Source organism: Prionailurus bengalensis, chromosome C2, assembly GCF_016509475.1.
Source record: "Prionailurus bengalensis isolate Pbe53 chromosome C2, Fcat_Pben_1.1_paternal_pri, whole genome shotgun sequence".
Classification (NCBI taxonomy): domain Eukaryota; kingdom Metazoa; phylum Chordata; class Mammalia; order Carnivora; family Felidae; genus Prionailurus; species Prionailurus bengalensis.
The window spans coordinates 6,507,739-6,534,343 of record NC_057350.1 but is presented as its reverse complement, the minus strand read 5'-3'; the positions used below and the strand labels follow the sequence as shown (position 1 = coordinate 6,534,343).

The 26,605-nt window shown below is 44.1% G+C and overlaps 2 protein-coding genes across 4 annotated transcripts in view; both read right to left on the bottom strand.

Moving 5' to 3' along the window:
• Positions 1–563: 563 nt before the first annotated feature.
• On the bottom strand, positions 564–11,224 carry PSMG1 (proteasome assembly chaperone 1). 3 transcript variants are annotated; one of them, XM_043593588.1, is made up of 7 exons: positions 10,992–11,224; positions 9,686–9,792; positions 8,308–8,459; positions 6,254–6,316; positions 3,313–3,511; positions 2,297–2,433; positions 564–777 (listed from the first exon to the last, which is right to left on the bottom strand). In XM_043593588.1, the coding sequence occupies exons 1-7, from the start codon at positions 11,123–11,125 to the stop codon at positions 703–705; spliced, it is 867 nt and encodes a 288-aa protein (XP_043449523.1). In that variant the 5' UTR covers positions 11,126–11,224; the 3' UTR covers positions 564–702. The 3 variants fall into 3 exon arrangements, with proteins under 3 accessions (XP_043449523.1, XP_043449524.1, XP_043449525.1); XM_043593589.1 differs by lacking the exon at positions 6,254–6,316 and having other exon boundaries at positions 10,992–11,177; XM_043593590.1 differs by lacking the exon at positions 9,686–9,792 and having other exon boundaries at positions 10,992–11,090.
• A 7,550-nt stretch (positions 11,225–18,774) lies between these two features.
• BRWD1 (bromodomain and WD repeat domain containing 1) overlaps positions 18,775–26,605 on the bottom strand; it is a 126,570-nt gene continuing 118,739 nt past the window's right edge. Inside the window, exon 41 of the mRNA XM_043593587.1 lies at positions 18,775–26,528. Within this exon, the coding sequence (XP_043449522.1) occupies positions 25,381–26,528 (1,148 nt within the window). The 3' untranslated portion in view covers positions 18,775–25,380. The remainder of the gene's footprint in view (positions 26,529–26,605) is intronic.

The following is a 26,605-nucleotide window of genomic DNA, read 5'->3' as shown; positions in this document are numbered from 1 at the left end:
TAACTAAGAAGATGAAAAAGAGATGAGAAGCATTCCTCAACTCCAACATTTGAAAATCTGCATTCACCGATGCAGTTTAGCGTGTGGTCTTACGTCGTGGCTCAGCTACATGGAGCTCAGGACTCCCCCCACATCCTAACGAGGGCAGTCCCCACGGTGCTGGGGCCACAGCACAGCGGGAGCTGTACCAGGCCCGGAAAAGTCTGCGCAGAGGCCACCGTCAGGTGGTACTGAGAAGTGAGGAAATGCTCATTTCTTTTTGTTTCATTTTGAGCAAATACAGAACCTTATTACCCTGTCAATTTTTACCCCCACACACACAAAAAAACCCATAAAATATAAACTTTTCACATACTAAGAATCACCAATCAACTTTCAAATATCACACAGAATTTTTGCACTAAAGTAACTATACCTATGTATTAATAAAACCTGTTAGCTGTGGCTTTTTAAAAGTCTAACTGTATTACTGTAAAATATTCAAATAAAAAACAACACTCCCACCTAGTGGATACGAGAAAACATCTGGCTTATATCACCAAAGAAAGGAACTAAAACTACAATGAATTTAAAATAAGTTTATTCTGTTTGAACACCCTCAAAAGACCCCCTTGGAAAAAAAGGAACCAACAAAACGGGACACGCAGCTCCCTTTAAAGGAACGGGTGCGTAATAACACACTGCACAAAACCACCTCTGGAATCACGTGTAAATGTTACTCTGAATCTCATTTGTTGTCATCAACTTCTTCAGTATCTCTGTGCTCTGGGGAATATTCTGGAAGAAGAGAAAAAAGTTGTTAATACAGGGAGATGGAGAACTCGGTTACAACGAACCCACCCACTCCAACCCCACAGGCTCAGGACATCAACGGAGCACCTGACCGCGACAGCGCATCTCCGTGTTCCCGCAGAGGAAACATCTAAGCATGTCCTCCCCCTGCCCCAAACCCGCTGGGGGTGCCACACGGCCTCCACACACACCGGCCCGGCCTCTCTCCCACGGGAGCTCTCTCGCCCCTGCGCCCCCAATTCCAACTCTGCCCCGCCCTCCTCAAAGGCGCCCCGAGCCTGCCCCCTTCTGCACTCCCAGCCGCCCCTCTGCACGCACCCCTCTGCACACGCCCCCCTGCACACGCCACTACCCACAGGGATCCATCCATCTCTCAGATCCAGCCAAAGTGCCAGCCTCGCCCCAAACGAGCCTCATCCCCTCCTCCTCTCCTTCCCTCCCTCCCCCTCCCCTGCCCGGCAACACAGCCGCCTGCGCCACTGCCCCCTCCGCCACCCGCGGGCCCAGGCTGGGCACGACAGCAGGGACAGACCAGCCGCGGCCACTCACCAGGCAGTGGGAAGAGCCTATGCGTTCACTACAGACACGAACCGACTATTAGTATGTGCTCTGGAAGTGGTGCTAACGAAAGAACCGCTCATGACTCCCGGTAATTTGAAATTATGCTTGGATTACATTCGTTTTCTGGTTTTATTCCTAACAATTCAACAAACGACCGGGCATGCTCCTACATGCCAGGTACATGACGGTGGCGCGGGGGGGGGGGGGGGGGGGGGGGGGGGTACCGAAATGGAGAAACGCGGTCCATTCCCACGGAGCTGACCACCTAGCAAGCAAACTAATTTAAGAGCTAACCCCAACAGAACATGCCCAAAAAGGTGTCTTAACGCCAACGGCCATTCTAGAATAAAACAGGACTTGCACTGTGAACACTGTTGCAGTCTCTCCCCTGTTCTGAGAGAAGTTCTTCACCAGGGTCCCTGCACTTTCAGCAAGTCCCTCGGGGACAGGAGGGGGGCGGGGTCCTCAACTACCAGCAACCACAGGCAAACTTGTGCACACGTCCCAGCGTGAACCGTCCTGGGGAAAGAGCCCACGACACACGCACCGAGAGCAGCCAGCCCCACACAAAATTAAGTGAATCAACGTTGATAACCTGATCCCTGCTGTGCTCACGACTGCCTTCTTAAACATTACAACCTTCCAAATGAGTTAGTGACAGAAACTTCCTGAACAGTGAAACCATCTTTCTACATAGCCGCCTGGGATTTATATCCATACACTGCAAGGATCTACCACGAGAAAGTGGGAAAACAGTTCTCGAGTTACAGGAGCACATCTAAAAGAGGGTGACGGACCCACTCAACGTGCCGGACTAGAAAGCTTTATTCTGAGAAAAAAGGATCCCTAAGTGTTACTTGGGTTTTGCATTGGTACCAGAAACTTACACCTGTTACTAAGTTCGTGGCAACTCAACTATTAAGTCAGTGAGTGAAAACCTTACCTTAACCAAACCTTTCAAGCTTCTGGAAGAAAGGACAGGCTTAAAAGCTCCAACTGTAATGAGGTCTAACTTCATCACGTCAGTATAGCACAAGTACAGAATCGCAGGGATTTTCCACACTTGGCAGTAACTCAGAACTATGAGTCATACAAGGGAAAAAACCATTGAAGTCTTCTACTATGTGATTTTTAAACTAAACATGTGTATATAAAAAAGGCTACTTTTAAAAACAGTTGTCTCTGTTGCCTCCCTTAATCAAAGTGTTTACTGCCATATTAAACCCCTTACAATGCATATGTTCTTTCAAAGCTAATTTATCTTCCTAAGTAATTTCTTGCATTTATAAACAGTTTATTTTGCATTTCCTGAAAACACTGAGACACATCTTAAGTAACTTCAAGATTAAAATTTTGCTGCATATAATAAATTAAAAGTAAATAATAAATACATAGTGCACAATGTAAAATACTTAGCCACTTATTCTAGTAAACCTAACATTTAACGGGGGAAAAAACTTTTACTTATTAACAAATAGCAATCATATAACATATCAGCTACTGAAAAGTAACTGACAATCTCATTTTGACACGATGCTAGGGTATAATTAACAACAGGAATGAAAAATAAAATATTGACGATACTACTACGATTCAGTTTCTGGAGACTTCTATGTCGACAATTAAAACATACTTTACCAACTTTTCGTGCATCAACAATTTACATCTAACACTGGCCTGCATGATGAGTTATCACAGACCAAAAAGAAACAGAGCAACTCTGAAGCCTAGCAGTTAATTAAGAACTCTGAGCTGCTCTCGCGTGGGAACTGTGTGTCTGGAAAATGTTAAAACTCACATCAAACACAACCTACTAGCAACAACAGACATTAAAGACAAACAGCAGAACACTGGTATCCGTCATCATCAAAAACTACTTTAAATAAAGACCTCCAACAGTCAAATAACCAATTCAACAACAATAAGCTGTAACGTAAATATTACAAATTTTAATACCACCTGCGGCAGGAAGATCATGCACAATATTTGGTTGTTCTAGCAGTGAACAGCACGGAGGCTCTTTGAAATTCTCTGTTTTTAGGGCTTTCAGGAAAGGAGAATGGAGGCTGCTGGTAGATTCTGCGGTTTTATAGTCAGTAACATGTCGACACGTGAGCACAGTCACTTGCATGTTCTTCCTTGGACAAGAGCCAAAGACCTAGCAAAAGTGACCCCAAGTTAGAAGACATCTCTAATTTCGTTACGGAATAGAAACATGCCTCTAGCTGTTTACCCAACACCATTCACCGTGCCTTGCGAGGAGGACGCGTCCACTGAAACACAGAGTACGTGCTTTGCTGTCCCCTCACCTGGGCGTGATCTCGGTTCTGTCACGGTCTAGCTTGGTGATTTTCTTGGTCACTTTCCTCATCTGTGAACTAAGAACGACAGTGCTGCCCACCCACCTGAGGGAACTACAACCTGTAGTAAATGGAAGTCAGGAACACACCGGCCAGAGCAGCTGCGGGGATAACCAGGACTGGCACTGAGAGTGGACCTGCCACTTGACTACGAGATCTCGACCAAGAGAGGTTATTTCTAAACACGACTTTACTTGCAAGCTACCTTCAGAATAGGAGTCTATCAGCAAAAGGAAGCGATCCCCTTTCTCTAATCCATGTACTGACGTGTTCTAGAACACTTTTTAATGAAGACGTTTCTAAGCTGCAAGTTGTATGCACAATAGTGCTGTATCAGTGCAAATGATTAAGTTCACTATTTCAATTGTAGGCAAGTTTCAATCACTCTAGACCTTTATTTCCTCCCAAGTTTGTATTTCATGAATTTCCAAGGACCCTTCCAGCTTTTAAAATCTATGGTGATGTAAACCCCAAAAAAGCAGCTATTTTTTAAAGAAAAAAAAAAGGAGACTTCAGGCCACTTTGGAAAATATTTTATGAAAAGAGAATGGCTTTTCAAACAATAACAACAGAACTAAAGATTCTACGTGTCATAAAGGATTTGTAAACCTAATTTCATATCACAGATCTGTAAACAAACACAAAATAGTTAACACAATATACATCTGTCAGCAGGTACATCCCATTTAAGATACATTACTGGGGTGCCTGGGTGGCTCAGTTGGTTGAGCACCTGACTTCGGCACGGTCATGATCTCACGGTTCATGAGTTCGAGGCCCACGTTGGGCTCTGTGCTGACAGCTCAGAGGCTGGAATCTGCTTCAGATTCAGTGTCTCTCTCTGCCCCTCCCCTGCTCGCACTATCTGTCTCTCTCAAAAATAAATTTAAAATTTTTTTAATTAAAAAAAAGAAAAACAACATTACTCACAAGGCCTAATTTATCATCCTCCCTGTAATACCTATAGTCTGAATTCACACTTGAGCACTCTGTTAGACTATGTGTGATTATTAGGATTTTGTGGCTAACATGAACCAAACAGTAGGGGGACCCAAAGAGTGTCCCGCAGGAAAAAAAAAAAAATACTGATTAAAAAGTTTTTTAAGTCTGGAAGAGAAAAGGTGCTCTGTAGTACAAAAATAATAAAATATTTTTGACGTAATAGTCATCCTACTTAAATCAAAAAACACGAATTAACAGCAGTTTCCTGCCCTTCTGAGATCTGAGGAAAGCTAGGGACTCTCTCCCTAGAAAAATAAATATTGGTACAAAACACAAAATCACATACAGGATCATGGGAAGGGTCAAAGACCTTCTTAAATAATTCCTCACTTAATAAAATGTATTTAATAGCTTTTAATAAATGTTTCTAAGTATGCCAATCTGGTCTGAAACAGGCATACACCAAATTTCTTATTTCTAATGAATTTAATTTTAAAAGCTATACAAAAATATATCTAAGATTTAAGCTGAAATGCTACTAAGATATATATGAGACCTACTTCCTTTAAAAATAATATGCAACTGGGGGCACCTGGGTGGCTCAGTTGGTTAAGCATCTGACTCTTGGTTTCGGCTCAGGTCACAATCTCAGTTTGCAGGTTCGAGCCCTGCATTGGGCTCTGCGCTGACAATGCACAGCCTAGTTAGGAGTCTATCTCTCTGCCCGCTCCTCTCTTCTCTCTCTTTCAAAAATAAATTAATTATTTAAAAATAATAATAATATGCAACTACCAGAATCATGATTATTCTCTAAAACTCCTAAATTCTTTACTGAAAAATGATTTTCTTTTTTAATTCTTTTTAACATTTATTTATTTTTGAGAGACAGAGCATGAACGGGGAGGAGCAGAGAGTGAAGGAGACACAGAATCCCAAGCAGGCTCTAAGCTCTGAGCTGTCAGCACAGCGCCCAACGCGGGGCTCGAACCCACGAACCATGAGATCATGACCTGAGCCGAAGTCCGACGCTTAAACGACCGAGCCACCCAGGCGCCCCTGAAAAATATGTTTTATTGGGCATATACTATGTGCACAATTTTCCCACAAAATGAAGCCTCAATTAATTTATCCTAATGCTAAGAAAAACGGATGTAATATCTTGGAATTTGGAGCAAGCAGCAGCTGGGTGCCAACCTCCTGAATCCAGCTCACACCCATTTCCTGCCTCCCAACTCGGGGCATCTCCAGCCAACACTGTCAGCACTGCTGTTTTCTGCCCCTGGCCATGACCCGGTTCCGTTTCTTGTCAGTAGCCTGTTTCTCTTTCGAAGGTCACAATATGGTGGATGGGAAGAATCACAAGATGCTTTAGGCTTCTATGACCCACAATCTTCAGCACATTGCTGATTACATTTGTTAAATGAGTTTTTATTCTTCGAATTTTGTAATAGATTGCTACAATATCTTTTAGAAAAAAAAAAACAACAAAGACTTCTCCTGTTCCAGTACTTAGCTATGTAGGTTCAAGCGTCAAGATACAGAACACCTAAGAAACGTCACTCGGTGTGACCACAGGCCAGCCTTCACTTCTCTCTTACCTTGTCCAGCCACTGATACTGCTGGTCTTCAGCAACATAGCAGCTGCACTGACAGAGCAAGACCTGGAAAATCACATTCCAAGTATTCTGTCAGGTCAAATGATTTCTACACACACCCCAAACTATCATCATTTACATTATCATTTGAATCCTAATATAACCTTTAGACAACACGTGTCTTTCTGCACTGCTATTGGCTTATTCATTTTTCTTTAAAATTTAAGAATCAAGCCACTACTGGCAGTTAGCACGAGAATAAAGTACACAGCGACAGAGTGACCGCAAGAGCTCGCACCGGAGACCCTGAAGATACTACCAGTAAACGCTACCAGCATCTTCTTTATAGCACAGGCATTATCAGTCCTGTTGCCCTTCTGGGGGTCAAACACCAAGAAGACCGAATGCAAAATAAACGTAAACACTATAAAATGTAAGCATTATACAAACACTAGGAGCTATCAGAGTGAATGATAGCCTGACAGCACCTCAGCCCAAATGGCATTCTAGAACGGTTCCGGTGCCTGTGAAGATGGTATTATTTTAGAAACCAAGTTCCAAACCATATGGTCAAAATGAAGTAATCTGTGGGGCGCCTGGGTGGCGCAGTCGGTTAAGCGTCCGACCTCAGCCAGGTCACGATCTCGCGGTCTGTGAGTTCGAGCCCCGCGTCGGGCTCTGGGCTGATGGCTCAGAGCCTGGAGCCTGTTTCCGATTCTGTGTCTCCCTCTCTCTCTGCCCCTCCCCCGTTCATGCTCTGTCTCTCTCTGTCTCAAAAATAAATAAACGTTAAAAATGAAGTAATCTGTAACGACCCCATGCCATAAAATGATGGATTCTTGATTATTAATACTCATGGAATGATAGTATCCACTGAACTCAACAACATCCATTAAAATATTGCCAGAAATGCTGACACTTAATTACCCAAGGGAAGCACAGCGGGGGAAAACGGTGCCTGGCGATAGGGGAAAAGACAAAGACTGGATACATAATGAACTACACACGCAGGTTCTGCATAATCAAGAGAGAGCTGAGTGATAAATGGTACGACCAGACGAAGGGACAGAAATTTCTCCTACCTGACCTTCACAACCCATTCTAAAGTGAAATATTTCCAACTAAAGATCAAATCGAAAACATGCTTAGTTTCATTATTTCCTACAAATGCTGGATGTGTATAAAAATCCTCACATAAACTTAAATAGCTTTGGATTACATGTTAAAAAAAAAAACAGTTAAGTATTACAAAATCAAACTTTACATTTTAAAAGGCTAACATGTGGAACCCTTACCTTTTGAAAGAAGCCACATTCTAATATTTTGGAATTAGTGACTTCTTCCATTGTTTGGGACCCCTGCCCTGGCCCTGGTTCAAGTATTCAGCAGCTGTGGAACGGGACTCTGTCAGACAAGCAGGTGGGGACACACGTCACCTGCCTGGCCACCTCATCTGCCTGACTCATCTCTCAAACTGCCCACTGGGCCGTGTCCTCTGCATGGACCCAAGATTAGGATTCAAATGCACAGGACATGAGGAAATTCCTTAGCATCAGCTCCAGAATGACTTTTCGGACTTAACAAATCAGGACAAATCAGGACAGGGGAGAAGCGCGATGTCCAGAGAATTGTGCTGAGAACGCATACAGCTTCCATTTGTTCAGCAAACGTTAATGGAGCTTCCAGCATGAACCAGGCATTTGCTGAACACTGGGTACACAGCAACAAAGGACGACCCCCTGCTTTCTCGGAGTGAACACGGTTTTGCACACTTAAGAGGTGCACGCGGAGAGAATTTTGTGAATGAACGCAAGGTCTGAATGTCTACTGTTTATGGTTTTTTCCCACCAAAGCGATCTCCGAATTTCCTAGGAACTTTATCAACACACTGTATGTATCCTGTTGCTATTCACGTAAACAAGAGTGCTTACTAGCACTGCCCACAGACAGAATTCCTCAGCCCGACAGGAGAGGTAAAGGAACACGGACTTCAAACGGACACCACATGGACAATGCTAAACAACTACTTCTGAAGCATACGAGCAAGCCCCACATACCGAGGGATTCGATTTTAGATGATAAAACACACAAAAGGCATCCGTCGGGGAAAGATGTACGGTGTCCGTTGTTCTACACCATTCATTCCAGAGTTTGGCACAACCGACTTCTTCCCAGACTCCTGAATTCATAACAAACGACGACAGAAATGCTGTGAAAAACAATTCGCATTGAGTTAGTGCTTGCTTCTGCAAGCTGCGTTTTCCACAGTAAAGAACAGTTCCAAGTTACCCTAGAATTCTAGAGCTACAAGAGCCATTAAGACCACTGACCTTCCACCACCCTTTTGCAGGAAAGGAAACTGAGGCCTCAGGAAGTTAAAGGCTACTGCCCCCAAATACAGATTAGAGGCAGGAACTGAGGACACAGGTTTACCGTCGGACTTTACCGCACACTCACAATGTACCACTTGCAGAAAATTCCAGGCCAGGAGCATTTTACGTCAATGAGTCCGTAGTTATATACCATGTACCTAACGATGTCCTCCAAGCACTGGGGCTACCTTACAGGGCAAGGGGTCTACTTCACTGGAGACCCCGAAGGCTCTCCCCCCAGCCTGTGAACTGGCTAAAACTACACAGGTTTGTGCACGCGCACGTGTACATTGTTCTGGACGAACTCTGCTCTGTGCTAACATTAACCTATCAGATGCAGGCATCCATGAACAGGCCTTCAAACTTGAGGGCTCAAAAACGTTAGCAACGGAAAGCTCAGAATTGAGAGCGATCATAGTTACTTTTAGGGTTCTCATCGTGCTATCAAGAGCCTGTTAATTCAAACACCATGAAGAACCACTGGTGCAAGGGGGCCACGTACACATGCCACCTCTGTCCCTCCAAGTCGGCCCCACACAGACCCAGGAGTCTAAAGAAATCTGGATACCTCAACACACTATAAACCCAGTTCCCAGAATTTACAACCTCCTGGAGCTAAGAACACTTCTTTTTTCATTTTTTTTTTAATACTTAAAAAAAATTTTTTTTAATATTTATTTATTTTTGAGACAGAGACAGACAGAGCATGAACGGGGGAAGGTCAGAGAGAGAGGGAGACACAGAATCTGAAGCAGGCTCCAGGCTCCGAGCTGTCAGCACAGAGCCCGACTCGGGGCTCGAACTCACAAGACCATGAGATCATGACCTGAGCCATAAGGGAAGCTCAACCGACTGAGCCACCCAGGAGCCCCAAGAACCCTTCCTTTAAGTCTTATTGGTGTCACATGAGGAGGCATAGACTTTACTCAGATACAAAGTTACTCTGCTATGACTTTTTCTAAAAAAGTAACAGACATTTGAAATCTTTTATGATGGAAAGCAATAAGTAACTTTGGATTTTGCTCTTTCAACAAAAGGTTCAGTCTAACATATTTCCACTCACCTACTGCATTATTTCCTATAGCAATTATGAACTTGGAGCAAGGATATTTTTCCAGCAGAGAAACTTCCAAAGATGTTTTTGTTTGTCTTCGAAAGAGCCGCACCTCCCTAACACAAGAAACAAAAGACAAAACTAAAACAACTTAAATATACTTAGCACCATATAAGGAGAAAAAGGATACTATAAATACGTCTTATAATAGGTAACATGCAAACTCTAATCTCATAAAGAATGTAATTACAATTGAAAGGAAACAACAGGTTGGAGCAACAATAACTAACAGATAAAACCACCTGATGCAAAACTCACGGAGAACTCCACAATGAAGATCAGGCTGTCCACCTGACCCACTGATCAATCAATCAATCTTAGCATCCCTAAAAGTGGGACAACTGGGTCACAGTGGGCAACAAGAAACACCAAGCACCACCGCGGAAGCATTCTTGCCAGCAAAATGTTGAACTTGCACCTGACCGCGCCTCTAAAAGGAACATCCATTTACAGGTAACGCAGGTAATGGACACACACATTAGATCAGACAAATCCAGAGTGTGGGACACCCTACAGGACACGTCTCTCAGCACGGGTGAGAAGGGGCTGCTCTAAATGATGGGCATCTCAAGAGACAGAAAAGTCCAAAGGTAATGTGTGGACCTTGTCAGGATTTTGATTTACACAAACACACTGTGAACATCATGTTTGAGATTACTGAATAAATCTGATCATGCACGGACTATTAAATGGTAACAGGAATTATTAATTTTGTCAGGGGTTATAACAGCATATGCAAGAAAGTGCCTATATCGTTTGAGGTGCATTCTGAAAAATGTCGAGGTGAAAGGCTATGGTCACTCGGGGTGGCGGGAGGTAAATGCGGCAAAATCTTCATTAACTGCTGAATTTACATGACTGGGTAGGGATGAAGGGTCACTTTACTACTTTCTCCAACCTGTGTGTGTTTGGAAATAATTGTGTTTTTAAAGAGACAGACCATCCACCTGCTGCCGATACCGATGCTAACGAAGAGTGGGGCGGAGGATAAAGAGGCTTTTGAGAGAGCTGTCTTAAGTCCACGAACCAAACACGCGACGACCGCGGGGCCCAGCGACGGCACCGCAGCCCGGGAACACGTCACGAGTGCCCCCAAGTCCACGCAGAGGGAGGGCCCAGCGAGGCCGCGGGCTGGCTCTGCCGGCCGCGCCGAGGCCCCCCGCTGAACCCCGGGCAGGTTGTGCCGGGCGAGCCCCAGGCAGAGCGGGGCCGCGGACCGGCCGCAAGCCCCAGGGTCCTGCGCCCAGGACCTCACCTCTTCCGCGCCAGCTGCCGCCGCACCTCCCTGTCCTCCGCAGTCTCCCTCCTCTCGTCCTCCTCTTCCTCCTGGTCTTCCGTCCCGGCTCGGCACGGCGCCTTCACCACCTCTCCGAAGAACGTGGCCGCCATACCCACCCCGCCACCTTCCCAGGCTAACCGCGGCGCGCCGGCTCAGCGCATGCGCCCCCGCGCCGCCACGCCCCCTGCACCGCCCCCGCGCCCCTGAACTCCGCCCTCACGCCACGCCCCCGCGCACGCGCGCCGCGTGCCTGAGGCCGCGCCAATCCCGAGCGTCTTCTCCCGCAGGTTGTGTCCGCAGGGGCACCGAGAGGCCTGATGACTGCGGGCTAGAGAGGCGAGCCGGCGGCGGAGGCGGGGCCCGCGGCGTGGGGCCTGGGCGGGTGACCGACCCGGGAGAAGCCGGCTCAGCCGCCCTTCCTTCCCTCACCCGGAGTCCGTCCTCCTGGAGGCGCAGCTTTGCCGTATTAAGCACCGGGCTGCGGACCGAGGGCGGGAAGAAATACAGCGCTTCGTGGTGGTATAAAATGCGACTTTTACTCTGGCAATAAGAATTCACACTTCAAAAGCTGATGATTGTCAAGCCGATCTAAAAGAGTTTATGAGAATGCAAAAATAGTTACTTCTTTTTTTAAAACGTGGCCATTTCCAATACAAAATTTATTTTCGCTTTACGTAGCCTTTCACGAATAAGCAGAGTGTGCAATTGCTTTCGAGCCGGTTCTCTTTCCTCGGGGCGCGGCGGAGGACCCATCGCCGGACACTGTTCCGGGCGGGCGCGAGGCGCAACTGCGGACACTAAGTGACGGGGTCCAGGGTGGCGAGCGACACAGACCCTTCACCTACACGTAGTCGTACTGAAAACACGTGGCACTGCTCACATTTTGGAATGCTGCCGAGAAGCACAGAGTTCAGTACTAGTTTGGGGGCAGGCGGAACCTCTGGAGGTAATCAAACAAATCTCAGGAAGCTGCTAGAAATAACCTTGTTTTAAGACGTGGAGAAATACGATCGACAAAAGCATCTACATTGAATCAGTTTTAGCGGTTTTGCACATTCCAGCAAAATAAATGCTTGGGTTTTGAAGCAAAATTTGAACATTTCAGTATAAAGAATGACCAAAGTGCTATCCCGTAAGAGCTTGGGAAAGTTTGGGTGTACTTACGGAGTAAGATTACCAATGTGGTATTTTTTTTTTGATTTTTTTAAATGTTTATTTATTTTTGAGAGAGACAGAGCATGAGCAGGGGAGGGGCAGAGAGAGAAAGGGAGACACAGAATCTGAAGCAGGCTCCAGGCTCTGAGCTGTCAGCAGAGTCTGATGTGGGACTTGAACTCACAGCCGTGAGAGCAGGACCTGGGCTGAAGTCAGACGCCTAGCCGACTGAGCCCCCCAGGTGCCCCACCAATGTGGTATTTTTAAGCTGCATTTATACGGGTGGGTTATTTTAGAGAAGGACTGAATTGCAGAATAAAAAGAATGTTTGGGTATCACTGTGACTTAATCCTTTTGTCCAATAAAGTAACTTGCCATTTTTAACCAGTAAAATTTAAGCTCGATTTGCTTTTACAATTACATTATGAAGAAATCATTTCTAGAAAGCTGATTAAAATTAGGAGTAGGGTAATACATTTGGCCATGGTTTAAATTCTGCATACATTTCAGAGAGTTTTACAATAATGTTAAGTTTTAAACAAATGCTTATTTCATGCAGTTACAATAAATTTAGGCCAAGCACTTTTTAAAAAGGCAAAGATATGTTCAATTTAAATACTAATTCAGCAAAGAGATTCCATTTGGAAAGATCGCTGGTGACACCGTCTCAAGTACTGGCGGAAATTAAGCCCATCAGAGAACATCATAAATTCAAAACAAATTCTTTGATTACACTGAAATTGTCAAGAAATTTTGCATAAAATAGTCTTAACTGAGACTTAAATATTTTCATATTATGGTATTTGTTAAGGATATAACATCCCCAATAAGAAATTTCCACAAAATTAAGGGTAAATATGGGAGCGGAAATAGGTTTAAACAGTTCATTAGCAATCAAAAATCAAACCCCATGCACCTAAAAATATTAGCAATTTATTAGGAATTCTTCCCTTTCTCACCTGTACTAGTAACAAGATACTGGTATCAGTATTTCTGATGAAAGTACACTATAAACAGAGAGCAAAGGACACAGACTCTGTAGGTTAGAAATATTCTGGCTTATGCTAAGAGAGAGGAAAATAAACGACAAAAAGCCTTTTTTTTAAGGAGACATGCAACCACAAACAAATTTCTCAAGTAATCTAGACACTTGGGTCTGTCTGTATAACCAAAATATATGCATTACATTAGTCTTTTAATGAAGATGGAATAGAAACCCGTAGGTTTCTATATTTCACTTTTTCAGATTTACACATGCAAATCATATATTAATATTCACAGATATTTTTAAATGGGAAAACAACTTGCTTCTAACAATTCGCTTCTCCAATAGCATGTTACTATGTTAAGATTAACAGTGCGTTCATTTAATCTGGTGATCTTAATTTCAACAAATACCTATTAACAAATTAAACCTCATCGCAAAGAAATTCTTTATAGTATCAAGATCAGATTTTCTAATCCTAGCAAAGGCCACAATGAAATAGCCCACATGCTGCCAGTAAAGTTTGTTGTGATGAAACTGTAACCAATTTGCTCAAAGTGTTCACAAAGTACTGATTTTTAAGGTGCTGAAAAGAAACCTAAGAGGATGTCCCTATCATCCAAAAATATGACTGTTTTGATCTTAATCTATACCTTTTATTATTAACTGGTTAAAACTAAGACCTTGCCTCATAATGAGGTACATTTTGGCATCACTGTAAATGCAGTTATGTGAAAGGAAAAGTGAGGAAAAGAAGTTGTAATAGTCACATTCATAGCCTTCATAGAAAAATATATATTCCCTGAATTAGTCACATCAAGTGGTCGCCATTCAGTACGGATTCCAAGATTATAAACAAAATAAGACATTGATGGGTTTTTGCTAACTGCCCATTTCCAACACTCCACTTCAGAACTCGATCATCAACCTCCACATCATTCAATCCCCAGGTCCTTCCAGTTTAAGTTGTTTTAGACTTGTGAGGTTGTGAATTGCAGGGACTGGATCTTACTTAGGTATTTGGTGCGCTCAAAAGTCAAATTGGCTCCACGGCACTTCCTCTTGAAACGTGCGTTGATATTTTTTCCCTCTTACTTTAGTAAACACCGTAGCTATCTATGGTGGTCTAAATTTTTATTCTCTAATGCAAAAGGCTTAAAATTAGCATCAGGTTGCGATTTTGACTTTTTTTTTTCCAGTCCCTGAAGGTACAGTACACTTTCCATTATGTTCCTCTAAGGAACCAAGAGATTTCTTCAAGACCCTTCCTTTCTGAACAGAAATAATCTTGTGACCGGCCATTTGTCCTTTTCTTTCCACCTCTCCACTACGGGCTCCACAATCTATTACACCCCCCAACCCCCGGATTCTGTTATGTGTCTCTGTGCAAGAGCCCACTGCAAGGAAGGCTTCCTCCCACTTTGACCCACCGGAGTATGGCTTTTAGAAAATTCCTCAGAGGGGCGCCTGGGTGGCTCAATCGGTTGCTTAAGCGTCCGACTTCGGCTCAGGTCATGATCTCAGGGCCTTTGAGTTCGAGCCCCGCATCGGGCTCTGTGCTGACAGCTCGGAGCCTGGAGCCTGCTTCGGATTCTGTGTCTCCCTCTCTCTCTGCCCCTCCCCCGTTCACACTCTACCTCTCTCTCAAAAATAAACATTGAAAAGAAAAGAAAAGAAAATTCCTCAGAAAGTGCCAACAAGGGATTAACTTCAAGCCAGGAGCAGAATGCAACTGTTTATTTGTATCTGATTGTGTCCAATCAGATACAATCCCTGATTGAATCCAAATTCAAATCACTCCTACATTTTCCTAGTCATTATTGTGCTTTTTCTTCCCAGGATCTGAACGCCTTAAGAAAAGCGCTGTGCTATTAATACCTTCTGGTTCTTTTTCACTTCCTGAATTTATGCTTGTATCCTCCTCTTTATAAACACTCGGTAACTTTTCCTTAGCCACAGCAGCCGCACTTCGATGGGGCAGTTTTCTGCTGCTCTTTCTAATCCAGACATTTTCTGGTCCTGAAAGCTTTTCCTTTAGATTACTCCTACTTTTATTTTATTTGCAGCCACAGTAGCACATCTACGGGGAACTTTCTCAGGTACCATTTCTGCTTTCAGAATTTCATGAGGCATTTGCACTGCATCCTGATGATGCTGCATACACGTTCTCACTTTTGTATTGGGTTCTCTGTCTCCGGGAACAGAGTCTGAAAAATGAGTGAAAGTTCACATAAATGCAAACACTTGCAACACAAGACTTTACCGCTGCTTATGTTCCTCAATAACAAATCCCCAGATCGGAAGTTTTAAAACTACTCATTGGGGCACCTGGGTGACTCAGTCGGTTGGGCGTCCGACTTCAGCTCAGTCATGATCTCGTGATTCGTGAGTTCGAGCCTCGCGTCGGGCTCTGTGCTGACGGCTCAGAGCCTGGAGCCTGCTTCGGATTGTGTGTCTCCCTCTCTCCCTCCCCCTACCCTGCTCGCACGCTGTCTCTCTCAAAAATAAATAAACGTTAAAAAAATGTTTTTAACTATTCACACTGCCAAATAAGGAAAAGACGTAAGTGATTATCATCAGTGATACTACTCCCACCTCCACACCTACAAAAGGAAGTCTTGAGTAGTATGCCACCAGGTATACTCTCCAATCTGGAAAGAGAACAGTCACTTAAAACAGTACCAGGCTTCTGAGAAGGTACCTGTGGCATCATAAAGCACTAAATTTTTGGTATTGTTTCTAAAAGTATGTCGAACTAGCTTAGGATATTCAATGAGCTTTGAAATAATTTTCCTGGAACCTAAGTGAGAAAGCAATGCCATCACGACTATCAGCTCTGCTTCAAGACAGTCCTGAAAGTGTTAATTCCAACACCTTTAGCCAAAAAAACATGAACCGGCAGATAAAAAGGAACTGCCTATTCATTTTAGAGAACTAAAATATGGGTTTAATCCTAGGTCCATTTTTTCAACTATTTGAGCATTTTATTTAACTGTAATTCTTAAATCCTGGTTTCATTTATTATTCAGATATTTTCTCAGCAAGGTATATGCCAGGCATCCAGAGGATCAGGATAAGGATTCTAAAGCAAACTAATTCTATACCTGGAACTCTAGTTGCTGTAAGGACTAAAAAGTGTTGGGAGCCATGAGGACACCTTCTAGAAAGGGCAAGGAAAGCTCCCTTTGAGGAGGTGTTGCTGTAGCTGAGAGCTACAAACTGGAGGGGCCCCACTGTCAAAAGGCAAGACTAAAAGCTGTCCAGAAGCAACTTGCTCGGTGTGGCTGGGGATCCGTCCCAGTTGTACCAAGTCACATGATGTTATGCCCACCGCTCTGCGTCTACCGGCTTAGGTGGGCTCACATCCTTTTTATTTCTGCCCGGGTCTCAAAGCTGCATTTGCAAATTTCAAATCCAGGAATGATCAGTGCACTTCTAGGGCAGAAGTACAGACATTCTCCACTTTTTGGAAGTTTGCGTGATGTCACCTCGCTTTTACAACAGACCTGCCTGGTTTTGCCAGCCAAAAGGGGCGCCTGGGTGGCTCAGTCGTTAAGCGTCTGACTTCGGCTCAGGTCATGATCTCACGGTTCGGTTGGTGAGTTCGAGCCCCACATCGGTGTCTGTGCTGACAGCTCGGAGCCTGGAACCTGCTTCGGATTCTGTCTCCCTCTCTCGCTCTGCCCCTCCCCCGCTCATGCTCTGTCTCTCTCTCTCAAGAATAAACAAACACTAAGAAAGAAAGAAAAAGCCTGAAAAGCACAAACAGCGTTCGGTGTTGGCTCTGACAGCAACGTTTTCCAGAGGCGCACCGCCCACCAAGCCCCCTCCCCCGCTGCCAGAGCTCTTGGAACTGTCCGATCACCTGGGCCTGACCTCCGCTGACTTTGTGCATGTTAGCGTGTCCTAAGGTATCAGAGAAGCCTGACGGGTCATTTTTCAGGGTCTGCATATGACCCCAGTTTTTCCCATAGAAGTTAATGGCATAGTTGCATCTCTGCTTTATGCTGTTTGGGCTTAGGAAAGATTCCCAGGAGCGCCCTACTTGCCAGTGGTGGGAAAACCTGTATCTCAAACGCACCTAAAGTGCATCAGCCCCTGAATGCTAGGCCTCATCAGCTGGCCATCCATCCGGTCTTGCAGCCATTAAGTCAAACTACCTAAAACCATTGAAAAGGCACACAAGTCTTGCGGGGGGGGGGGGGGAAGTTTGCAGGACCGCACCTCAAGTTTCCAGACAGTCAGCAGTCGGTTCGAACAGGCTATAGATCACTGAAATTCCCCCCCGTGACATCCGCGTTCTCTCCCACTGGGTCCCTTTCACTACAAAAGCCGAGAAGATGAGGGCTCATTTCGTTCTGTCGGCCATCACGCGATGCTCTTATTCTATCGCAGTGAACCTTCCCAGCTTTTCCTTTATGAACGGAGAGGTTTGTCCTTCCGTCACCAAGGGCAAAGGAGTTGCAGGTGAAAACGGGCTTCTGTTGACTGACACGTTCATTAGTAAAGAATTGAGGACAAGTCTTCTGCTCTCGAAAGGAAAGCCCTTCAGATTTGGCCCTAACTCTGTGACACTCATTTCAAAGATGCGCTTTCTCCAAGACCCGTGACAGAGCTCCCCCGGAGCAGGTGAGGAGCTGCTATCCTAAAAGCAACACCCCCCCCCCCCCAAGTGCAGCAGGCCCTTTGGCCAATTAGGTGCCGTATATGCGTTTCCAGTGAAATCCTATTTCTAAAGGTAACACGTTTTGTTCAACGGAAGTCACCAGGCATTGCAAAAACGGCACTTCTTGAACGGCCTGAGCTCATCCCCCGGCCCGTTGGGCAGCACCGCCTGGCGGGCTCTGGGCCCTCGCTCGCACAAGCGGCCTGAAGAGCAGGGCGTTTGCCCGGAAGGGCCTCTTCTCGGGAATGCTTGGTGCGAACTACGGTCTCTGCAAAGCAACCCCCGATCCAAAATGAACCCTCGGCACATTACGTCAATGTTAGGCAAATACTAGAAGGCAAATTAACATGCTACGACAGACAAATGAGGCTTTTCTAAGCGTGTAACAAAATTAAGGTGAAATTCGACTTACAGTGGGGATGAGGACACGCACCAGAGTCACTCAACCACATCCATTTGCGCGTTGAAACATTAAAAGCGGCCAACCAGATCAATCTCAACAACACGTCGATAGTATGGAGAAAATCCTATCGCAACTAAGGATTTCTTTGGGACACAAGGACTTCAGGTGCAGCAATGAATTCCTTTTTGATGTACTGATGGCAGTACCTGTATTGACCGTTTAGGAACCTGGTAAAATACTAACACGAACTCGTTTGAATAAGTGCTTATTTGTAATCCAAAATGAGGGAAAACAGTTAAGATTCTATTGAAGAAACTCTGATCAGGCTTTTAAAAGTACTTTAAGAAAATCTGAACTTCCAATAAGTTAGTGCGTCAAGACGGGGGAGAAGAGTCCGTGCTAGTGTAGACAGCCGCTCCAGCTTGATGGAGCCGTAGCTCTAGCCTCAGACCTAAAGTGGAAAGCTCACAAGGTGAAGATAAAAGCAATCTGAGGAACACAGAAGAGTGACCGTGTGGGAAATTGTTAAAAAATAGTATGTACACATAAGTCGGGGTCAATTTTATTACTGAGAACTTGGCAAATTATAAAGTGCTTTACTCTCCTTGAGAAAACTGCAAATCGTTTTTACAAATATATACAGGATAATTCAGGGTTAGAGAGAAGTCCAATCTAGAGGTCAGGGTACAAGCTTAAAAGTTTTGGAGGCCACTACTCTAACAATACATATGGGACAGTGTCACTTAATACTAACCAGTCAGTACAGTCCCCCAAGTCGAACTGTCCTAGCAGGTCTTGGTGGGGCTTGGTGAGTCACGTGTCCTGGAGCAGTGAGAGCCTGAGGCACTGCTGCTTTCCTATAAATGACTCCCTATGGGGGGATGGCAAAAACTTCATTCGTGGAATGAAAACGTGCATGCGTAGTAGCACTCCATCACAGTTCACCTGGGGGACCACTTTAATTCTCACGCCCAGATCACTGTATTCTAAGACGCTCTGTGGTGAATAGGAACTTGGATGCAGACATCCGTTTTGAGTCAAAGCAAGCATCTCTAAGCTTCTATGTGTTAAGGACTAATCATATTCCAATTATGATACTTAATACAAAACTGTCTTCCTAAACCCAGAATAAACTTCACATCACTGCTATAGAAGGATGAAAAATTTTAATCTCATCGCATTTTTAACTGCAGTATTAAAAACAAATCTGAGAATGGAAGATGATAAAAGCACGTCTGAAAATGAAAATGTGCTAGCCTATTTTACATACTTTTGAAGTACTGAGGTCAGTGGCTGCTGTGGCGGGTTATCAATCCACAGAGGAGAAACCTTTTAGTTGCAAAACACAACCACCTCCCTCAAGCAAGGCTTTTGACAGAGTCAGTCTGAGATGCCCTTTCTTCACTGTCTGCCCTTCACTGATAATAAAATGATCAAAACTCAGGAAACAAACAGCATTTGTCACTGACAGTCATCCCTCCAAAAGCATAAGTTTCCAAAAAGATCCCATACACGGGAAAGTCTCTGTAGAGGATGACTGTAGACTAACGTGTTCCCTGTAACTCCCAGAACGGAACACTTCTATTTTCCGGGTGAGTTGGTTAATTAACACTGAGAAGTCAGCCTCTACACTGGGGCCACACGGGATCCTGAGCTTGTCAGAAATAATTCCCTAATCAAGAGTTGTTCTTCGCCAGCTTGGTCACTCTTATGGTTGAATAAATGCAGCACACTCCGTGATGGGCACCACAGAACTTGGTTTTGTTCTGCCTCTACGGCTGAGTAGCTCATCGCTATACAGCTCTCTCTCGTCTTCAGCAGTTAACTGGTGACAGTCATTCTTACGATTCTCAAAGACTTGTGATGACTACTGCAAGTTTTTTCTAAAAATCCGATAAAAGTTCTATCAAGTATGAATTCGACGATCCTGTATCTATCTGTTTAGTAAACTTTAGATAGCTCTCAGAGCATTTCGAACTGTTTGGCAGGAGAGGGTATCAGAAATAAACACTGGTTTTCGACTACTTTATTACTTCACCGAAGAGAAGCAGCAGGGCACAGACAATCCCACGCCAACCCCCTTTCAAGCCCGTCTCTAGTCTCCCTTCAGTCCTCCTGGCCCATCCAACACGGTGTGGCCCCGCGTTCTGCCTGCTAGAGAAACTAGTCACAAGTGGACAGTAAGCTGTTTGAGAAACCGTAAAGATAAGTTGCAAGGGAAATTGGCTGCCTCCTGCAGACCTTATGGAATGAATCAGCTAGAAGGCTTGAAGTAGTTTAAAAAAGGAAAGAAAAAACCTTTTACTTGTCAGTAGGATAACATTAAGTTTATTATATATACTCTTTTAGTAACTAAAAAAAATTAAACTGGTTCCTAGATACCAACCGAGAGTCAGGCATGGTAATGAGTTTATTTAGAAAGTTAAAGTTTTGCAAGATCTTGTGTGCGAGTGGAAAATCTTCTAAAGATCTGCCTTTTTGTCTGGCTCCAGTGAAACGGTTAGAGTTTCATAGGTGAGCTGAATGTGTGCGTATGGTCCAAGGACTAAGCGAGGATCAGCACCTAGAAAATTACCTTCAATATATTAAAAATGAAAGATCACTTTCGACATTTAGCCACTGATCAAAAAGGGTAATAACTTCTAAACAACATCCCCGTAGGCCAGGCTGGCCGCTTGTGGTCCAGGCAAACTCTAGCTGGCCGTCTCGTTCCAGCTGGGTCAGTCAGAAGCCTCTTTAGGAGCCCAAATTCCCAACAGAGGTTTTAATAAATGATAAAACTTACCTTCAAATTACCTTAAAAACTAAAGTATGACCAGAAAGTATACGGAAACACTGACAATTAAATTCAGTGAAGCTATCAGTCCTGACAAACAGTCTACAGTTACTTACAGGCTGCCAAAGACAGAGAGCCTGCAGATCTGAAGACCCCGATGTTGTAACTGGCTCCAGCCAACCTCCCTACATCAGATCCACACAAGCAATCCTTGAGGAGACACCAAGAAAAGGTCTTCATATTTTTCTACCAAATTAACAATGTATTAGGAACCAGCTTGGCAGATTATCAGGAACTGGTAAAAATCTCTCAACTTTGAGAATTCCCACATACCCTTAAGGCAACATCTACAGTTTAAGAAAATAGCTACGAAAAACTCAAAACGTGAGAAAAGACAACACAGCCCTCGCCATTATAGTCTTTACACTTTAATCCTCTCCATTAATTCACAATTTTGAGCTACCAAAGTGGTATTAGCATGTGCTAATCTGGTTGGACTAGATTTTTCCACAATGTTCCATTTTCTCCCTGGCTTTGACAAATTATACTTGGGTTTGGTCTTTGTTCCCAAATACTGGAATCAAGACAGTCTTCAACAGTGAAGCTGCAAATTTCTTACCATTTCTGCTTTATTATTTGCTGCTATCCACAGCGGGAGTTGAGAGATCGACTTAGGTAATAATGGAAAGTTCTTCTGCAGTGAAGGCGCTCTGGTGCATTCCATCATACCACGAGATAACTGAACTACAAGTTCCATACAGTGTAAGGTGCTGAAGTGTTTGTGGACAACTACAAGGTGCTCGAGAAAGTAAATACGCTGACTTAATACGGACAAAAAGGGCGGAGCTGATAGTTCAGCTATAAAGGGCAAGGCACACCCGACCTGTTCTAGCCATTTAAAAGTTACTCAAAAAAACCAATACGGTAGAGTAGGAAGGAAAACTAAAAATATCGTGAGCGCCTTGAACAACACTCTTGCATTCTACTGACACACAAACCTCATTGTTTTCAAGCGGCACGATCAAGTTCAATGTGCACTGACAAAAGAGATTAAAATCCTTTCAATTTGGTTTTTTAAAGCACTACACTTTAGTTAATACATTCTGTGTTCTGGTTATTTTAAAAGGCTAGGAGAGGGACAGGGGATGTAGTAGGAACCCTTCTAAGTAGGGAGGCTTCTAAGAATGTTTTACCTAAGATGTCATTAACCAATGGAGCATGAAGATTCAGTGACAGGTCTTATTATTTAGGGACAGTAATACTTTCAAGATGGCATTTCTTTTGGCTTCAGATCTCCTTTTCCATTTGCAATTCCAGGTTCTGAAGTGCCTTTTCCCCGAACAGAAATTCTTCTCCCCATTTTCATATTATAAAATTAATTTGCTTTTTTAGGTACGACTCTCTACTATTTAGAAGAAACTCTTATGTTGTAACTGAGAAGCTGTGAATAAATGCTTTATCATTCTTTCCAAGCATTTCTAAATTGAGAAAGGATTTAATCAGAGATTCCCCCTAAAATAAAAAAGGGAGAACGACCACCCTAAGAAGTATCTGAAAATGGGATACACTTTCCCTTTTATTCAGAAGTTACTACACATTGTCAGTATACCCTTTTAAAATAAGTATGATACGAAAAAAATGCTTTTTAAACCTCAGCTATTTTTTAAATGTTTGACATCTTTTTTCCTTAATACTTTCGAAGGAATCAAAAATCAAGTCTGATAACCACAGACCTTTTTCCAACCATAAAGGAATAAAATCATAGGGCTTTGGACATACACGACCACAGTAGTTTCGTTCTGGTTTGTTTTCATGTACACCATCAAGTTACTTCAAGTGCAATGGAAAGCCAGATAGCACTTACTTCTGGATCAGTTCACATTCAATTTGCAACCTTTTGTCTTTTTCACAAGAAAATACAAACTGATCCCAAACACATTAAAGTACATCCGTGCATTAAATCCCTGCGCAATTCGCATAAAGTAGAAAAAAAGTCAAACATGTTCTAGTGCTCAATGTAAACATTTTGAACTATTAATTATTTATTAATTTTCCTTAAAGTACTTACGAGTGTGTGTCACATATTCAAAGTTAACCTTAGGAATAGCACCATGACCAAAAAAACCCATAAAAATGATTCTCACTATAATCCCTTAGTTTTACTTCAGAACTGGAGAAGCTACCACTGTCAACCATGCCTTCAAAGTCACCAGGACAAATTCTTGGTTTTTTTTTTTTCCCCAGATGAAACCAAAACACTGCTTTCTATATACAAAGGTCTAACCGTTTTGGACAGAAAGAAAAATCAGTAATTGGTTGACCAGCCAATCTATGACCAGTTAACTCAGGCCAAAAGATTAAGAATAGTTCTACCGATGAAGCCTAAATGATCAAAGTATCACCTTACAAAATAATTTATAGTTTTAGAATGTATTCTATATTTTTATTTATGGATTTTTTTGGTACCTTTTTGCAGATGATGGTAAACATGGAGTTATAACCCTGAGAATAGATATAAAACAGAGAAGCTTAAGAAGAGTTTAAATAAATTAATGGAAATGACATCTATCACCATTTCTTAAAACTAGGGAAGTAAAGAACATTCCATTAATTTCTTCAGGTCAATAGTCAAGGACAATTCTCCTGAATCACTCTCTGTACTATACCCTCAACACAAGCTTTGAGAAGAAGAGCATCATAGTTTTGAAGCGGCGACAGCTCTCCAAACAACCAAAGGAGAGACAGGTATCCCACCTGTCTCGGTTGGTAATGTCCAAAAACATCCTTCCCCTTACATCAGAATAGAAAGTACCTTCTACCATGTCAAATAGAATAGACGACTAAAAAGTAACAAACTTAAGAACATTCTCTAACATTGATACCAGAGTCTGATGCTTTTCCGTATCTGCCACCTTAAGCATACACAGGAGAAGAGGATTAATTTTGTCTGACACCAAACACAGGGCCAATAAATAACAGAGGTAGGAGTACTGCAACATACTCCTCAGCTACGAAATATGTAAACCATTGGAATCAAGTCCATCTTCAGGCACAAACAAGCTAGGAATGGCCACCTACACTCTACGGAGTAGCACAACCTATCAAGCAAAAATATTTGGCTCAAAAATAAGTGTACTATGGTATTTGATGATGTGATAGAAGTTTCACTTTGAATGGATTCCAAAAGTCTTCTCCCACAGCACAAGACAGTTTCTTAAACTAGGGGTCACTAACAAAAGATGCACTGAGTTGCCCCCGCCAAGAATGCTCGGGATTGCACATGGCAGCAGTAAGCTAAAACAGAGAGGTGGAGAATGACATTGAACTATTTCCCTATATAGATGAGATTTGCGATTGCACTCTTAACAAAACTGAACTCTACAATCTCAATGGAAATGGGGGGGGGGGGGTCTACGTATAATTTAAATACTCTCTTGGCCCTGTACACTCTATTAAAGAACACACTTTTCCTAAATCTAAGGCACACAAACTCCTCTATTTCACAGAGTAAGACTATGGAAGACCAAGATTTTGGTTAAATCCCTTACATAGAAATCAGGAGATCTTGGAAAGACAAATTATATAGCATTCTGTTAGTGCACAACTTAAAAGAAAATGCCAGGGCTATGCTTGGGGCCTTCGAGGTTTAAAATATACAATCCAAACATTTAAAAAAATAATTTACCAGCACTTTATAAATTCAAGTTTATAAAATAAAAGTGATGACATTTTCCTTAAAAATAAAGAAAAAGAGAGAAAAGACCCAACAGCATTTGGAGAGAAACCATTTGAATGAAAATGACCAAATCTGGTATAATGCATTCTGCTCAAGTAGCCAGGGAAATAAAAGAAAAGAAAAGAAAAAAAAAAAGTGGTAGGTACCTCGCCTACTAATCATGGTTACACCTCCCATGATCGATCCGTCAGTATGCACATAATATTTATGAAGAATCTGTAAACATAGGCCACGGGTGAAATTGTTCTACGACAACAGAACAGGGGTTAGAAACTACCACCTCTGGACACACTCAGCAAATGACTGCATGACACTTGCTACCGTGAAAGTAATGCTTATTGGTTTTGACAACCAGGATGTCTAGTGTTGAACATACTTCAAATCCTTGCTCTCTGTAGTTCAATACTGTCAAAGTAGATCTGCCCCCAAAATGAAGCATATTTTGGCACCTGTGCTGAACGCTGCTACAAAGGCAAGCAAGTGCAAATAAAAATAACAGTCATGATTTAGTCACATTCATAACTTTTCATAGAAAAATATAAATATATTCCCTGAATTGTAGGACAAAAAATAATTTCAACAGCCAGCTTTCACCATAAATTCCAGTCCATTTCCTCTTCGAATGAACTGGTTTTCTCTCAAGGTCATAAGGTGCAATCATCAAAATCTATCCCGTTCTCTAAGCTTCTGTCATCATCCCCATCGTGGTATCTCACGGTCCTTCTGCCCTGATTCCTCGTTTTTATTTTCGAGCGCCGAAGCCCTCTTTTCGACTTTGCATAGTCCAGATCTTCCCAGTCGTTATCGTCCACACTCAACCTGGGCCGTTTGCTCTGTCTCTGCCGCCGCGCGCTTCGGGACGCGGCGGCCGCACAGGCTTTACCTTTTCCGGCGGCCTTTGCTTTTCCCTTCGTTTTCCTCTTTTTGGTGTTGGCGTCGTCGGCACAGTCCCCGTCGGACTCGGTGGCGGAGGCCGGCTCGGACGCGGACCTGGGGCTGGGGCTGGGGGCGCGCGCGCCCCGGGCCGCCCCCCGCGCCGCGGTTCCCGGGGCCTCCCCCGGATCCGGGCGCAGCCTCTTGCGCCCGGCCTCGGCTTCCGCCCCCGCCCCCGCCCCCGCCGCCGCCGCCGCCCCCCGCAGCGGCGCCTTCCCGTAGGTCCGGAGCCGCCGGCCGTTCCACCTGCGCAGCCCGTAACTCAGCTCCTCCTCGAAGCTGGGCTCCGCAGCCGCTTTCTGCTCCGAAGCGGCCTCCGCGGAAACCTTCTTCCTGCCCGTCTCGCCCCCTGGAATATGGCTTTTCGACTCTTCCCCTGAAGACCCGGCGGAGGAATGCCTGGCTTGGGGAGGCGCCCCGTCCGCCCTGGGGCCCCGGGCGCGCCTGCCCCCGCGCTCGGAACTGCGCGCACCTTCCGAGTCGGAGTGGCCCTCCGGCACCGCAGGACCGCCTCCCGGGCCCCCTCCGCAAGCACACGGCTCGTCCGGCACTTCACAGCTTGCGGCTCCCTCCGAATCGCTCCCCATCTTCGGGGCCGAAGAGGCACAGGCGGCAGGGACGGGCTTCTTCCTCCCGTGTCGGCTTCTAGTGCACACGCTGCCCGAACTGCCCTCTTCCGCGTCGCTCACGAGCTTGATCTTCCCGGCGGCGGTGCTGGCACTTCTTCGAGGAGTCCTGAGGGGTCGCGTTTTGGCTTTTGAGGACTTCTTCTTCACCTTGGAATTGCTGTCTGAGTCACTGGAGCAGACCCTTTTCCTGGAAACCTTTCTGCTTTGTCCATGGTCTTGTGATGGAGAATCTAAAAATTAAAAATGAAAAGTACTCCTTTAATCTCTACAAGTATGTGTAAAGGAACGAAATGCTCAACATTTTAAA

Bases quoted from the DNA above. Each gene is read 5' to 3' on its own strand.
- PSMG1 (XM_043593588.1), bottom strand. From the start codon at position 11,125: ATGGCGGCCACGTTCTTCGGAGAGGTGGTGAAGGCGCCGTGCCGAGCC. The intron at 9,793-10,991 runs GTGAGGTCCTGG...TTCTTGTGTTAG, and splicing joins CGGCAGCTGGCGCGGAAGAG to GGAGGTGCGGCTCTTTCGAA. The intron at 6,317-8,307 runs GTATGTGGGGCT...GTGATTTTCCAG, and splicing joins ATCTAAAATCGAATCCCTCG to GTCTTGCTCTGTCAGTGCAG.